At 38.7% G+C, this 17,160-nt stretch overlaps 2 protein-coding genes across 2 annotated transcripts; one reads left to right on the top strand and one right to left on the bottom strand.

Moving 5' to 3' along the window:
• Positions 1-10,177: 10,177 nt before the first annotated feature.
• LOC131310611 (non-specific lipid-transfer protein 2-like) lies at positions 10,178-10,749 on the bottom strand. Its single transcript, XM_058337730.1, has one exon. The coding sequence runs from the start codon at positions 10,718-10,720 to the stop codon at positions 10,397-10,399; it is 324 nt and encodes a 107-aa protein (XP_058193713.1). The 5' UTR covers positions 10,721-10,749; the 3' UTR covers positions 10,178-10,396.
• A 3,337-nt stretch (positions 10,750-14,086) lies between these two features.
• On the top strand, positions 14,087-15,512 carry LOC131309601 (protein ALP1-like). The gene is made up of 3 exons (XM_058336210.1): positions 14,087-14,608; positions 14,704-14,929; positions 15,034-15,512. The coding sequence occupies exons 1-3, from the start codon at positions 14,087-14,089 to the stop codon at positions 15,510-15,512; spliced, it is 1,227 nt and encodes a 408-aa protein (XP_058192193.1).
• Positions 15,513-17,160: the final 1,648 nt, after the last annotated feature.

The raw sequence follows: 17,160 nt of genomic DNA, 5'->3' as shown, positions 1-17,160 counted from the left end.
TTTGTTTGTATTTTAATAAAGTGCAGGACACTTGGCATGCTCCTATACATTTGGAAGTTAAAAAGACACTTGTTATCGTCCTACACACTTTGAAGTTGAAGAGAAGTTATTTTGACAAGTGGCATGCTCCTACACACTTTGGAGTTTGTGGGAAGTTATTTGGACACTTGGAAGATGATGAAGAGTAGTGAGAAGTTAGGAAGTTATTTCCTACACATTGTATTTCCTATAAATAGCCTCTTTTGGCTTCATTGTAAACTCCTTCAAACAAATCAAAGTCTTCACTTTGTTCTTATTTTTGTCTTCCTAGGAGTAGGATTAAATTAACTCCCTTACTTTCAATGGGGATCCGTCCTTTTTGATTGTAAATCTACCTTGAAAAAATAACAAAGTCCATTTGTTATTTTTCTTCCGCTTCACCCCACTTCACTAAACCATCAATCCACTCCGCCCAATCGATGGGTCGATTCCGTTCTTGGAGATTGGCGGGTGACGGTCTTCTTTTACGAGTCAATTCATCACCCCAAAAAATAGCATTTGATTTATTCGCCATTTCTTTTCCGGTGAAGTCCTGAAATACGGCAAGGAACCTCAAATCCGTTTGTGGAGACAAGCCGAATTCGCCTTTATTTTTGTTGTTGGCTTTGTTTCCCGAAATCTCCGTCGATTTCGATCGAGGGAAAAATTGGTAAACACTACCGCCGCCAACACTACATTGATTTGCGATGCCTTCATTTTTTATTTTCCACTATATCATTCACTACAATTTGGTATATGCCCAAAAGTTGGATGTGCATTTAATTGGCTTGGGTGGGATCTCAATTTATAGAGGAAACCAAAGCCATTAGAAAGTATCAAAGCATGTGATCTTATGTTCACATTGACAACGAAAATAGTTCATTAATTTATTTGCTTGATAGTTCATCGATAACTGATGAAAAATTAATTACGTTTTATTTAGTTCTTCCTTTAGTTGGCTAGATATAGTTACTTTTATTTTTATGTGTTTACATGGCTATAGAATGTTTTTTTTTTTTTTTTACGTACGTGAATTTATCAATTTTCTTTACGAACCTTGTCAATATTGACCTGCATGGTCAGAAGCTATCGCGATAAATTTAACTATAAAATATTGAAACTATGAATCATTGAACATGTAAATTTGATCACCTACAAAGCATGTGAGCTTTGTTCACATTGACTATGAACATATAATTCATTACTTTATCCGGCCGTTTGTTAGTTCATTGACATTCGATAGAATTTATTATTCAGTCGCGTACGCGATCTATGTTCACATTAACTATGACATTTATAAGCATAAAAATATTATATATTGTTAAAATGCTTCCTTTTATTTGCTAGATAAATACTTAATTTTTATGTATTTACATGGCTATGAAGTTAAATTTTTTCGTAAATTTATCTATTTTTTGGTTAACTCTTTCCATCTCGGTTTAGGATTCCGTATACTGTATATCCTTTTAAATCTCTCTCCCATTCCATTTTCTCAAATCAGTACTTAAAAAATAAGGATGCATTTTTAAAATTAAAAATAATGGGCATACAAAAATAGTTTTTCAATTTTTTTTGCAGAATTTGATAGATCTCATCAAAATCTATCAATCAAGATCCATATTATATATTTTTTAATTTTAGTAAGCCTATTATTTAAGCTTGAAAATTGCAAACAATTACTTATTTTTTAACGGGCAAAACTGGAACGCCACCCCCTCTCTCTCTTTCTCGTCCATGAAGTTAAAGGGTATTACTTGTTGGAGTCTATCTATGGTACACCAAATTTTTTTAGTGTATGATATCCCAAAAGTAATATGGTCATAAGTATTTTAAATGTAAAATACTTACCACTGCACTGAAATAATTACCATTCCATATGGAATACTTATCAAAACTCATTTTTGAGATGCCATACGCCAAAACACTTTGGTGTACCATAGAAAAATTCTTGTTGTTGCATGTCTTCCATAATTTTGGGAGATACATCTTCTACATCAAAACGGTTTAAAAAAGAGAAGGAACCCGATTCAAAAGGACATAAAGATAGGAAATTTATTCTAATTATGTCTTCAAATTTAACGATTTGCCAGAATTATTTGGGGTTAAAAATAAGGGCTATTCAAAGACTAATGATGACAACACATGCACACAGACACAAAAAAATGAGAGAGAGAGAGAGAGAGAGAGAGAGAGAGAGAGAGATATGAAGCGAACAGAGATGATCTTGTTAGTAGTACCCTCATTGAAACCAATACTTTGTTTGGTAAGTTAAGATTTTATTGAAACAAAACAAGGAACAAGACCACTGGGGCATATCCTTGAATCCAAGTAGATAACATTGGTACCATATGACGCATTTATGCGTATTTACTTACCCACTCTTCCTCTGTGTTCTTATTGTGCACTCCACGCAATAAGACACGTTTATTCATATAGGTAAACATATAAAGAGGGAGGGAGGAATATGTTGGGCATATCCAATTAACATGTGGGGATGGCCACCCCACAAGCGGTAGCAACTTTCATGGCATTAGGAGAGGTAATGTACTCGCTATAGTCGGGGTCCTTGGCGAACTCACAAAGACAAGCTTCTTGTTCCTTCAAACGACTACAACACCTATCCGAAGGAGTCGTCCCGCTTTTGATAGCGTCCAAGCAAGGGCTCAGCGATAGTATTTTGCAAGTCGCGGCCATGGATACTTGAGGTTTGTAGCAGCCCAAGACCAGTACTAGCACAATAAACACTCCAATGTTTGATGCCTTCATTTTGGTTTCGATATCGATTTCTCTCTGTCACCAGCTACGTAACGAGTGATTTAGGGATGTGGATGTTGGAATTTTGGCTTCAATTTATAGTGGGATGATTTGAAACAGAATTGCCGAAATGAGTAAGGAATTTGGGTAGTCTTGAAAGATTAGGCAGGGATACCGCTTAGTATATTTGGCTTCAATGGGTTAAGGTATCCTCTTACTTTTAGAGATTTCCCCATCAAATTGACAAACCAAGAAAACTTAAGGGGAAAAAGTTGTGCTTGCATCATGCATATTGTCATATTGATATACATTTGAGATAGACTTATTCAGGGAGCCATTGTAAATTGCGCAATCTTGGTCTTCCGTTTTAGCTTTTGACGGTCCGGATTTTAATAAAACTTTTCCGGGAAAGAAAGTTTTATTAGAATCCGGACTGTCCAAAATACTTTGGATGCTCGAGATTCACTTTCATAAACAATTTAATTTTCACGGAAAGCTCAGTGAAAAAGTTTTTCTATATGCAATGGACACCTCTGCTTCATTGCCCAACACGAGCACCAGCACTGCTGCTGCTAACTCTTAAATTTGAGATGCCTTCATTTTACGGAGGAAAATTTTAAGTTGGGAATATGGATGTGCATTTGGCTTGGGTTGGATCTCAATTTATAGAGGAAAGTTTAAAGCCATTAGAAAGTAAATGGATGCCTAATGAGACAACAAATGCAGGGGAAACTTAATCCCAAAGGCGTTTGGGTCAAATGGGCATGGAGAAGCAATTAAAAGGCTTGCTCTCAAAAGGTCGCAAGTTCGAATCTCCAAAGCCAAACATTTCAAATATTGATGCTACTAAAAGTTTGCCTAGTCGTTAATTTTAGTTAAGACCCCAAAATTAATCGAGGTGTACGCAAGCACACCATGACATCATTTTAAAAAAAAATGCAAGGTTACCAAACAAAAAAAAAAACAGTGTTTGTTTGCACTTAATTAAATAAAAGAGCGATAATGAGGAAAGAAACACGAATATTCAAGTGAAATTAGAAAATATGTCATACTAACCTAGGCATTTCAAGTAGGAAAAAAAAGTAGGAACAATGTGGTGACAAGTGTCATGCACAGGGCCGGCCCAAGGGTTTTTAGTGCCCAAGGCCAATAAAACAAATGTGCCCTTAAAGAGATTAACTTAACAATTTTTACAGCAACAATAACATTATTATTAATGATGCACTAACCGGTAACTAGATAAATAAAATATTTTTAAATTTAAGCACACCAACCAATGTCAACTAAATCAGCACAAAACTAAGCACCACCAGTCAAGGCTCTGCATTTAACAAATAACAACATATGTACAATTACCAATCTAAGCACCACCAACCAGGGCTCTGCATAATAAGAGAATACTTACTGATTTAAAGCCTCGCAAGTCGCAAGCGAACGGAAGAGAGATACTCTAAAACTCCGCAGTGTGTAGTATACTAGTATATACTGGTCCTGCATTTCAAATTCCAATAAGCTTAAACATAAATCAAATGGAGAATAAAAAAAAACCCTAATATCACTATCACTAATCAACTGAACTTAGAAATAAAAAAAAAAAACTGGATGCTGGTGAAGATGGTGAGCCAACAAACCGACTGTTGTCTATTGAAAGCTCCGATCAAAAAAAAAAAAACCTTAAAAACAACAAGCTGCAAATAGGGCTGCAAACGATCCGAGCCGCTCGCGAGCGGCTCGGAGCTCGGCTCGATAACGGCTCGGCTCGGCTCGGTTCAAGACAAAAACGAGCCGAGCTCGAGCTCGAGTCCTGAGCTCGTTTCATAAACGAGCTGAGCTCGAGCTAGTCGAAACTCGGCTCGAATTGGCTCGCGAGCTCGATTATATAATATATTTATATATATATATTTATATATATATATTTTTACATATTTATATTTATTTATATATATATTTATATATATTTGTTTCATAAACGAGCCGAACGAGCCGAGCTCGAGCTCCGAAAATACCTATCGAGCCGAGCTCGAGCTCGAGTTCTGCAGCTCGTCACGAGCTCGAGCCGAGCTCGAGCTCATTGTTTTTGAGGCGAGCCGAGCCCGAACATGCCGAAACTCGGCTCGGCTCGGCTCGATTGCACCCCTAGCTGCAAATACAAACAGATTAATAGATACGTGTGTGTATGTATGTGTGTGTGTGTGTGTGTGTGTGTATATATATATGTATGTATGTATGGCGAAAAGATGGGAGAGAAACCTGTATCGAAGAACTAGATGCTGGTGATGATAGTGAGCCGATTTGGTGATAGTGAATCAACGAATCTTAGTTCTTCGAAAGTTCGAATCGTTCTTCGCTCTTTTCTTCGTTTTGTTTTGTTTTTTTTTTTGTGTTTTGGGCTGTTGGGCAAAACGTTAAACGTGTGAGAATTGAGAAAAGCTGAGAAGGTTTTAATTAAATGGACCATTTAGATCTCATATTTACAAAAAAGCCATCGTGTGTTTTTTTGGGCCTCTTTGGAATTGTGTGGGCCGCCGGTGGTTTTAATATGGAATGGGCCCTTTTTTTCCTTCTTTTGAACTAAAAAAGATTTCTACTCAAGCCCAAATAGAAAAATTATTAGAGTGCCCTTAAAATTTGACCTTTTTGGGATGCCCAAGGCCTAGGCCTCTTGGGCCTGGGGGTTGGGCCGGCCCTGGTCATGCATATTCATTTATTGCACCGTCCTTATTGAAGAAATTAAAAAACTGCAAGGCATGATGATTTTAAGGGTTTTCTGCTTTTTAGGTCCCTACAAAATACACCAAGTTTTGAATTCTGTCCCTAAAAAAGTTTTACGTATCAATTGCATCCTTATATATAACTGGAAAAAAAAAATTCGAGAAAGACTTGTAAGAGGATTGAAATTTAATGCTTTAATTATTCTATCTTTCGTATGGTGTTGATTACTTTAAAATGCGATTATGGTCAAATATACTAACCTTGGTCAGATGATATCTAGATTAATTCAACTACAAAACATTAGAAGCCAGAAATCGATAAACACGTGAATTTTGATCAGGTACAAAGCATGTGATTTATGTTCAAATTGACCATATTATATGAAAATAATTTAGTTTATCAGTCTGATAAATATTCATCCATATTCAACGAAATGAATTACGTTTGTTGAAATCATCCTCTCTTTTTTGCTAGATAATTTCCTTGATGATTATAATTTTTTTTTTTTGGGTAATTCGGAAATTCATAAAAAGTTGACGAAAGGCTTCATACACATTGCAACCAAAAACAGGATTTCCAAGTCCAGTCTAATCTTGAAGTCTTTCAGCTCCCAAAATTAATGTCCTCTTGGATGAGAGGCCTTGTAGCTGCAGGAATGTCATAGGTTATGACTAAGCTCTCTTCTATGATTTATATAATTACCATGATTGATGATTCAAATTATCATAGCTATAAAGTTTGGGGGCGACTATTCGCAGCCCCGTATTTTCTTTCATAGCCCGTTAAAAAATTTCAATTATACTCGACAGTTAGTTACCGAAATTGGAATATATTTTCAGCATACAATTACCGAAATATAATATTTTTTTCAATAGCTATTTACCGAAAATGTATGTTCGGCAGTTGTTTACCGAAGGTTGAACATATTTTCGACATGTAGTTACCGAAATATAATCTTATTTTCAATAACTATTTACCAAAATGTTATGTATGATTTTCAATAACTATTTACCGAAATATAGTGGGCTACTGCGAATAGTCGCCCCCTAAAGTTTTTTTTTTCCTGCAAATTTATCAATTTTATTCATGGAAAAAGTACATAAACACCCCCTCAACTATCACTTTTTTCCACAAAGACCCCCTCATATTTAAAATCGTTCATACAGACCCCCTCACATTTAAAATCCTCATATAGACCCCCTCAACTAATCTCCGTCACCCAAGTGACACCCTTCCGTCTCAAAATCGTTCTTGATGAACCCACCCCATCCATAAATCGGATAAAAATACCCTTGTTGCATTACATACGTACGGGTAACCCTTCTCTTTATCGCCTTTACAAACAACTTCCAATCAAAAACTCAAAACCAGCACAAGTAATCTCTCCTACCCCATCTCAATCACAGGTAATCTCTCCCTCTCCATCTAAGCTATTCTTTCTCTATACCTTCACCGACTAACCACTAGTTTCGTCCCACTCCGACGACCTTTTCTCTCTTCAATACATACTCTCTCTTTCTCTCTCTCTCTCTCTCTAGAACCCAAACAAGTTACAAAAATGGAGATGAAAAAAGCAACGCAGCAGTTGTCATGGCCGCCGCCGGCTGCCACCATTCTCCTCCACTTCTCTTCTCTCACACCTCTCTCATTTCCCTCCTACTCTTCCCTTCTCATTTCTTCTTAGCAAAAGAACCACCGAGGCACTTGCCGCCGCCTTGCCACAGTTTTTGCACTATTTTTGGAGGAATCCTATCTTTTATGGATGAAATGAGTGAAATGCAATTTTAGGGTTATATACATAAGGTTCTCTTTAAAATGATTGATGTAAGGAAAAAAGAAATTGTATAAAATGAAAAAAAAATGATTAGAGCAACGATTGATAGAATAAGGGTATAGTATAAAAGTTAGGGGGTCTCCATGGAATAAAGTGATAGTTGAGGGGGTGTTTATGTACTTTTGCCTTTTAAAAAAGAATATCTTAGTCATTTCCTCCATTGTGTTAATGGAGTTAGCATTTTTTTAGTTTCCAGTAGTTGAGGAGGTCAGTATGGGCAATTTTAAATGTGAAGGGTTCTCCACGGAAAAAAAAAGTAATAATTGAGGGGGTGTTTATGTACTTTCGTCTTTATTCTTTTTAGCAGATGTATGTTAATTACCAAAGTTATAATCGGGATATGAGAGAGAAGTCTTTTTATTTTTATTTATGACCTTTTTTTTTTGAGAGAGAGAGATCATTATTTTATCTATGATTTACTTTGAAATATTTAGAAAGAGAGAAATGTTAGGGAGAGGAGATCGTAAGAGAGAGAATGGGTAAGATTCAAAAGGACATAAAGATAGGAGATTCATTTGTTTACCAAAAAAGATAGGAGGTTTATTTTACGTTTTTCTTATTCAAATTTAATGATTTGTCAGGGTATTTTTGGGGTTAAAAAATAGGGGATATTCAAAGACTAATGATAACAATTCATTAGGTAGGAGTTTAGCAAACTAGGAAAAACAGTGTTAAAAAATTGTCGGTCTTTATGCCCCATTAAGTCACCCAAGTTAGCCAGTCAACATCGACAAGTCCTTCACAGAGAGAGAGAGAGACTTTATTAATAACCAAACTATTCTATTGTCTTTTTCCGGACCGGAGTTTATTAATAATAACCAAACAAAAAAATCAACTGGTGCGGCTGGTGGACTTATTCGTGACAGCCTTGGTAATTGGGTGGTGGGTTTTCGAAGGAAAAATGTTACTGCTTCCTCCAGCACTGCAGTGGAATGTGGGGCTCTCCGGGATGGTTTGCAACTTGAATTTGAGCGTAATTTGCAAGGAATCCTTATGGAAATGGACTCTATGACTTTGGTGCAGCTCATTAACAAGAAAGATTTGGGTAACCATGAGTTGAGTAATATTTTATCTGATTACAGGGTGTTGTTGGATTGGATTAAAGCGAAGGTTTACCATGTGTATCAGGATGACAACCGAAGTGCGAATACAATTGCCAAAGCTAATATCAGTAGTAGTGATAATAGCTATCATGTTATTCAGTCAGCTCTAGAGTGTATTAATCAAGTTTTCCTTGATGATGTGGTGGTTGAAGGGGCGGCGGCGGCGGTTTGGCGTTGTGGATGAAGCAGTTAGGATTAGGATTTTAAGTGTTTGGTTGGGCAGTTTGTTTTGGGTTGGGTTGGGTTGGTTCTTTACCAATCGTTGGTTTTTTTTTTTTCCTTTTAGGGTTTTCCTCTTGATTTGGGCTCAGCCTGTTAGGCTTAAATCAGTTTCCCCTGTGTGGTTTGGAGAAGAGGTTCTTAGGTGGTCAGGTCGGTGTACCCAAGCCCCTATTATTTCTGTACTTCATGTTATGAGTTAATGAAAATTTTTTTTGCTGATCAAAAAAAAAAAAAGTAGAACTCCCCAGGACTATGGCTGTTTGATAAAACTGAAAACTGAAACTGAAAGCTAAAAAGTTAAGTACTGAAAGCTGAATGCTGAATTTTTTAAGCTGAAGAGCTGTTTGATAAACATATTAAGCACTAAATTAAAATTAATGAATTAATTTTTATTCTAATTCTCTTTAGTTTTGGTGATTGCGGTGGTGGTGGTGATGGAATGGTAGTGGTGAGGGTGGTGGTGGGATGGTGGCGGTGGAGAGATGGTGGTGTGATAGTGATGGTGGAATGATGGCGTTGTAGTGGTGGTGGTGGCGACGGTGTGGTAGTAGTGGTAAGGGTGGTGTGGTGGTGGTGGTGGTGGAGTGGACTGGTGGTGGGTGGTAATGGTTGTGGTGGTGGTGGTGGTGAAGTGATGGTGGTGGGGGTGGGGTGGAGTGGTGGTGGTGGTAATGGTTGTGGTAGCGTTGTGGTGGTGGTAATGGAGTGGTGGTGGTGGTGGCGGCGGCGGCGGCGGCGGTGTTGCTGGAGTGATGGTAGTTATGGTGGTGGTAGCGTGGTAGTGGAATAGTGATGGTTGTGGTGGTGGTGGTGGTGGAGTGGTGGTGGGAGTTTTGGCGGTTGTGGTGGTGGTGGTGCAATGGTGGCGTTGTGGTGGTGGCGGCGGCAGCGGCATGGTAGTGGTGGTAGGGGTGGTGTGGTAGGGGTGGTGGTGGTGGTGGTGGTAGAGTGGACTAGTGGTGGGTGGTAATGATTGTGGTGGTGGTAGCGTGGTGGTGAAGTGATGGTGGGGGGGGAGTGGAGTAAAGTAGCAGTGGTGGTAGTGGAGTGGTGGTGGTGGCGGAGGTGGTGGTGGTGTTGGTGGAGTGATGGCGGTTGTGATGGTAATGGTTGTGGTGGTGGTAGCGTCGTAGTGGTGGTAGTAGAATAGTGATGGTTGTGATGGTGATAGCGTGGTGGTGGTGGTAGTGGTGGTGGTGGAGTGGTGATGGGAGTGGTGGCGGTTGTGATGGTGGAGTGGTAGTGGTGGTGTAGTGACGACAGTGGTAGAGGATTGGTGATGGTGGTGGTTGAATGCAAGCATATAAGAATTCAACCAGAATTAAGTAGCTCAAAGCTACTTAATTTTTATCAACTTTTTACATTATATTTTAAGTGGCACTTAATCTGTTAAGTAATATAAAATGTGGTTATCAAATTTACTTAATCACTTATTACTTAATTGTTTTAATTTTAAGTGCTGAATATGAGATATCAAACAAGCCCTATAGTTTGGGGAGCTTTGAAACCAAACTAAAACAAACGATTCACAACCTTTCAAACCAAAACATGGCACAACCAACTGAAGATCAACAACAGAAATAAACTAGAAAGCAATAGCAGGACTTTACAACTGATCAAAGGGATATCCCATTCCACAACCAAATTATTGCCTTTATTAGCACTATACCACACAATTATCGTAAAGGAAAATAGTAGATACACACCTACCAATCACACTTCCAACCACATCGTAGGCAATACACCAAATACTTTAACACATGGGGACGGGAACCCCACAAGTTTTAGCAGTTTTCTTGGCATTAGGAGAGTGGATATATTTCTTCAAACTGGGGTCCTTGATGTACTTGCAAAAGCAAGGCTTTTGCTGCTTCATCTTGGTGCAGCAAAGTTTGGAAGGAGGGGTGCCGAACAAGATGGGCTGCTTGCAAGAGTCCAGTTGTGAAGGGTTGCATGTCACTGCAGCCGCCGCCACAGACACCTCTGCTTCATACCCCAACACCACCACTAGCAGTACTACCGCCGCCAACACTACATTGATTTGCGATGCCTTCATTTTTATTTTCCACTGTATCATTCACTACAATTTGGTATATGCCCAAAAGTTGGGTGTGCATTTAATTGGCTTGGGTTGGATCTCAATTTATAGAGGAAACCAAAGCCATTGGAAAGTATCAAAGCATGTGATCTTATGTTCACATTGACAACGAACATAGTTCATTAATTTATCTGCTTGATAGTTCATCGATAACTGACGAAAAATTAATTATGTTTTATTTAGTTCTTCCTTTAGTTGGCTAGATATAGTTACTTTTATTTTTATGTGTTTACATGGCTATAGAGTTTTTTTATTTTTTTATTTTACGTACGTGAATTTATCAATTTTCTTTACGGACCTTGTCAATATTGACCTGCATGGTCAGAAGCTATCGCGTCGCGTACGCGACTGAATAATAAATTCTATCGAATGTCAATGAACTAACAAACGGCCGGATAAAGTAATAAATTATATGTTCATAGTCAATGTGAACCTTCTCTTTTTTCCAATCTTCTCTCTTTATAACGTCTCTCTATCTCTTTCTAAATATTTAATCATAAATAGAGATAACATATATTTCTCTCTATGTATTTCAAAGAAAATCATAAATCAAAACAAAAAAAAAAAGATGTCTCTCTCATACCCAATTACCATGTTCATTTTTTTTTGTAAAGAAAATCAATAAATTTACGAAAAAATTTAACTTCATAGCCATGTAAATACATAAAAATTAAGTATTTATCTAGCAAATAAAAGGAAGCATTTTAACAATATATAATATTTTTCCGTTTATAAATGTCATAGTTAACGTGAACATAGATCGCTTACGCGATTGAATAATAAATTCTATCGAATGTCAATGAACTAACAAACGGCCGGATAAAGTAATGAATTATATGTTCATAGTCAATGTGAACAAAGCTCACATGCTTTATATGTGATCAAATTAATTTACATGTTCAATGATTCATAGTTTCAATATTATAGTTAACTATGACATTTATAAAGGGAAAAATATCATATATTGTTAAAATGCTTCCTTTTATTTGCTAGATAAATACTTAATTTTTTTGTATTTACATGGCTATGAAGTTAAATTTTTTCGTAAATTTATCGATTTTCTTTACAAAAAAATGAACATGGTAATTGGGTATGAGAGAGACATCTTTTTTTTTATTTTGATTTATGATTTTCTTTGAAATACATAGAGAGAAATATATGCTATCTTTGTTTATGATTAAATATTTAGAAAGAGATAGAGAGACGTTAAAAATAGAGAAGATTGGAAAAAAGAGAAGGAACCAGATTCAAAAGGACATAAAGATAGGAAATTTATTTTACATCTTCAAATTTAACGATTTGCCGGGATGTTTTGGGGGTTAAAAAATAAAGGCTATTCAAAGACTAATGATGACAACTCATGCGCGCGCGTGCACACACAAACACAAAACACACATATAGAGTAATGAAGTGACAAAGATGATCTTGTTAGTAGTACCCTCATTGAAACCAATACTTTCTTTAGTAAGTAAAGATTTTATTGAAACAAAATAGGAAACAAGACAACTGGGGCACATCCCTGAATCCAAGCAGATGACATCGGTACCATAGGATGCATTTATTCGTATATAATTGCCCACTCTCCCTCTGCGTTCTTGTTGCGCACTCCATGCAATAAGACGCATTTATTCATATAGGTAAACATATAAAGAGGGAGGAATATGTTGGGCATATCCAATTAACATGTGGGCGTGGCCACCCCACAAGCGGTAACCATTTTGATGGCATTAGGAGAGGTAATGTACTGGCTAGCAAGGGGGCTCTTGGCGAACTCGCAAAGACAAGGTTCTTGTTTCTTCAAATTACTAAAACAGGTGCCTGAAGGAGTTGTCCCGCTTGTGATAGCGTTCAAGCACAGGCTCAGTGCTAGTATGTTGCAAGTCGCGGCCATAGATCCTTGAGGTTTGTAGCAGCCCAAGACCAGTACTAGCACAATAAACACTCCAATGTTTGAGGCCTTCATTTTGATTTTGATGTTGATTTCTCTCTCTCGCCAGCTAGGTTGATTGGTAAGGGTTAGATGAGAGAGAAAATGTAAGAGTGGTTTTGGGATGTGGTATATATTGGTAAATTTGAGTCCAATTTATAGGGGAATGATTTGAAACACAATAGCCTAAATGGGTAACGAATTTGGGTAGTACTCTTTGAAGATTAGGCATGGATACCCCTTAGTATATTTGGCCTGAATGGGTTAAAATATCCTCTTAGGGCCTGCTTGGATGGAGTCAAAAGAGGAGTGAAAATAAAGGAGGGGGTAAAAAGGGTGGGGCCAATGGTTTTGCCGCTGTTTGGATTCTCCATTCGTTCCCCTCATTTGTTTTCCTCCGTTCTTCGTTTTCACTCGTTTGAGGGATTCACCTGTGAAACTTTTGGGCTGGTCTAGGGTTCCCCAAAATTTATCCGGGTGTAGAGGGGTGAAATTTGGACGAAATCACCCCTGGTTATCCCCCTTTCCCCAACCCCAGGCCTCCACTGCTTTCTCATTTCTGTCGCCGACCCATTGTTGTCTGTGGAGCAGAGAAAAAAGGGTTTTGGTGGCGATTTGGAGTGCAGTGCATATTTGCTTCGTGAACTCAGGTATGGCCTCCATTTTAGCAGATCTCTGTGTGCATGTGTGTGTAATGGCTCCTCGTCTGTTGATTTATTATTTTGTATGGCTCAAAAATGGAACAGCCATGTGTGTGCGCGCAAAAAAAATGGGTATTCTTCTGTCTCCTCCATTTTTAGATCCCTGTGTGTGTGTGTGTGTGTGCGTATGGGTCCTGTTTTGTTGATTTTGTGTTTGGTATGCCTGAAAAATAAAGAACGCCTCTGTATGTGGATGAACTGTGTTTTAGGGTTTCGAAATGTGCAAGGGTTTAGGGTTTCTGATTGGGTTTCGAGTACAACAAGGGTTTGAACTGTGTTTTGTGTGTGTTTTTGTGTATTTTGGATCTAGGGTTTCGATTAGTGCAACGGTTTCTGTCTAGGTTTCAAGTAAAACAAGGGTTTGAACAATGAAGCATGTTTTTTTTTTTTTTGCAATACTGCTGTAGTTTAAATTGGGTTTTGATTATTGGAAGTGGTTTGTATTCTTATTATAGCATCATAGCATCATATATGTGGCTGCAATATGTTGTTTTTAAGTTATTGTTTCATGCCTGCAAGAGTTTGGATGATTAAGATGAAACCCCAAAAGAAAAACCTAAAAAAACAGGCCGACCTTTATGTATTGTGTATGTATGAATAGGGTTAGAAGACATTAGTTTGGTTTAAGAAAATGAAATTGTAATTTAGTGTTTGTAGTTTATAATTAAGAAAATGACTTGTGTTTTATTCATGAAGCCCTTTTTAGGCTTTTTTACAATGCCGAGATTAAACAGAACAGAATTAAGGAGAAGAGAAGAGGAAGAGGCATTCATCGCAATAAACATGTACATTCGTGCTGCAATGAGTGTGTTTCGGCTTTATTGCTTCATTGTGTCCACGGCACAATATCCTCGTCCTGAGTTGTCCCCAAATCCAAACTACTACCAAACCCAAGTAGATGCTGTGAATAGGCTTGTCAATGGTAATGAAGTAGATTGCCACGAGCAATTGAGGGTAAATAGGCGTACCTTTTTTAGATTGTGTTGTCTACTTCGAGGTGTTGGGTTAGGAGACTCGCGAAATGTTTGTCTTGAGGAGAGGGTAGCCATTTTCTTGTGGATCCTAGCTCACCATACAAAACAGAGGCGTACGAAATTGCATTTTTGGAGATCAACTGAAACTGTAAGTAGACATTTCAATGTCGTACTCCTAGGTGTGTTGCGCCTTTATGACATGCTCCTAGTAAGGCCCGAGCCTGTGCCTCCTAACTACCATGACAGTAGATGGAGTTGGTTTCAGGTAAACTTCATTTCAATTATTGTAAAATCTTCCATTTCGTTTCCTCAACTCCACCATATTGACTTAGTTACACTAATGTACTGATTATGTCGTAGAATTGTCTCGGGGCATTGGATGGGACGTACGTGCCAGTGTATCCCCCGGCAGTTGACAGGCCACGCTATAGATCAAGGAAGGGTGAGATTGCCACAAACGTTTTAGGTGTATGTAGTCGAGACCTAAAGTTTGTCTTTGTATTGTCTGGTTGGGAAGGGTCGGCCACTGACTCTAGGATCCTGAGGGACGCCATTTCAAGACCTGATGGTTTGATAGTCCCCCATGGTATGTTCTAAATCCAAAAATTCACCTTCTTTTCACTCCATTCCTATTATCAACCCTTCCTTTAAACCATTTGTAGTGAATATCGTAACTTTCATTTGGTACAGGACATTACTACCTTGTGGATGCCGGATACCAAAATGCCGAGGGTTTTCTAGCACCGTACCGCGGGCAACAATATCACATTAACATTTGGAGGCAAGGTCACATGCCGACTAGCAGAGAGGAGTACTTCAACATGAAGCACTCAGCTGCTAGGAATGTAATTGAGAGAAGCTTTGGTGTGTTAAAGATGCGCTTTGCAATATTGAGGTCTCCTTCGTATTACCCCATTAGGACTCAAACACGTATCGTCACAGCATGTTGCCTCCTCCATAACCTCATCAAAAGAGAGATGCCCAACGATCCCATTGAGAACGAGTACACGGCATGGGAACGTGATCACATACACGATGTGGAGGTAGATGATCACATCACTACCATTGAGACTTCCAATCAATGGAGCGGGGAGAGGGATGCGTTGGCTACAGCCATGTACAATCATTGGCTAGGAAATGGCGGGGGACAAGAGGTTTTTCCACCATGAGGAACTTTGTTTAGTGTATTTGTATTAATAAGTGTTTGAATAATTTTTATGATGTAAACATTCTATTTCAAGAAGTTTGTATGAACTTTTTATGATTGTAATTGAACTCCGGTTTGTAGTTTTTATTAGACTTCTTAAATAATCATTGTTGTCGAACTTAAAATGCTTTTGCAGTAATGGATACCCAACAAGGTAATGTCCCTAACAAAAAGGCTTCAAGGAGCCATAGGGTGTGGAGAAAATCCGAAGAGGATGCCCTCATGAAATGCATGGTAGCCGAAATAAGTGACAAATGGAGCGCGGATAATGGGTTTAAACCCGGGTTTTTCACGTTACTTGAGAAAGAGATGGCGAAGATCATGCCGGAGAGCAATATTAAGGCCTGCCCCCACATTAACTCCAAAGTCAAGTATTGGAGACGAACATATGCCAAAATATGTGACATTGTGGGACTTAGTGGGTTTGCGTGGGACCATGTCAACAAAAGGATTGACGTGGATGATGATGTGTGGAAAATCTACGAAGAGGTAACTTCCAATGCTTTAATTGATATGTTATGGCATGGGATCATATACTTAAACTTGAAATGTTTATGTAGGCCAACCCTAAGAAGGCCAAAGAGGTGGGTGGGAAGCGTTTCCCTTATTTTGATGATTGGGAAATCATCTTTGGAAAGGATAGGGCTAATGGGTGTGGAGCGGAGGCTCCTGCACAAATGGGGCGACTACATCAAAATGTGGTGCATAATGAAGATATAGAGGAGGAGAATGACGGTCTCTACCATCCATTCTTCGGTGAAGAATTTCATCCCACCGACACAAGTGGACCCTCGGGGGTTGCCAATGAAATTCCTTTGGACTCGTCACCTCTGGACTCGACACCTCCAGTCTCGACACCTCCGGTCTCCACACCTCCGATCTCCACAAGTTTGAACTCCGCACGTCGTGCGTCACTCTCGACATCCACTCCCCGGACCTCCACACCTCCGGCCAATGCCGGAACTCAAAAGGGGAAGAAGAGGACACGGATGGGTGATGTGGAATCCCTTGCTGTAAGCATGGAGGCATGGCTGGAAAAGAGTGATGTCCATATGGAAAAAATGACCAATGCAATGGGGTATTCCAAAGACGTATCCGCTCGCCGCACACAAGTGCCAAAAGAGCTTGAAAAGCTTGACCTTACTGATACCCAACGATTTAGGTTAGGTGCCGTCATTTGTTCGGCTGAAGATAGGCTAGACCTATTCTATGGCACTCGCGAGGATTTGAAACAAGCTTGGGCTGAGGCCGTCCTGGATGGTCTAATCTTTGGTCCCGTTTAGCTATGAGGGAGAAGTAGTAGAAATTTTTTGAAGTGGCCGACCTTTCACTCTTACACATATGGCCCATTTTTTGAAGAGGCCGATCGATCACGCGTAGATATTTGGTCCCTAGTTGTTCATATTTTGATACATTGAGGCTGTTTGAACAATCTTTTGCAGCCTAGTGTATTGTAATATTGTGTTTATGTTCTCTTTCATCGTCAAACAATATTCTACTTATGCTATGTTATGGTAAAACAATGGTGTATTCGTGGCCTACGTTTGATTATGTTTATGGGTTGCAAATGCAGGCCTTGGATGGGTTACTTATGCATTGTACTTATGTTT

Source organism: Rhododendron vialii, chromosome 12a, assembly GCF_030253575.1.
Source record: "Rhododendron vialii isolate Sample 1 chromosome 12a, ASM3025357v1".
Lineage (NCBI taxonomy): Eukaryota > Viridiplantae > Streptophyta > Magnoliopsida > Ericales > Ericaceae > Rhododendron > Rhododendron vialii.
Note: the sequence above shows the minus strand (reverse complement) of the source record. Positions and strands in the feature narration are given on the sequence as shown.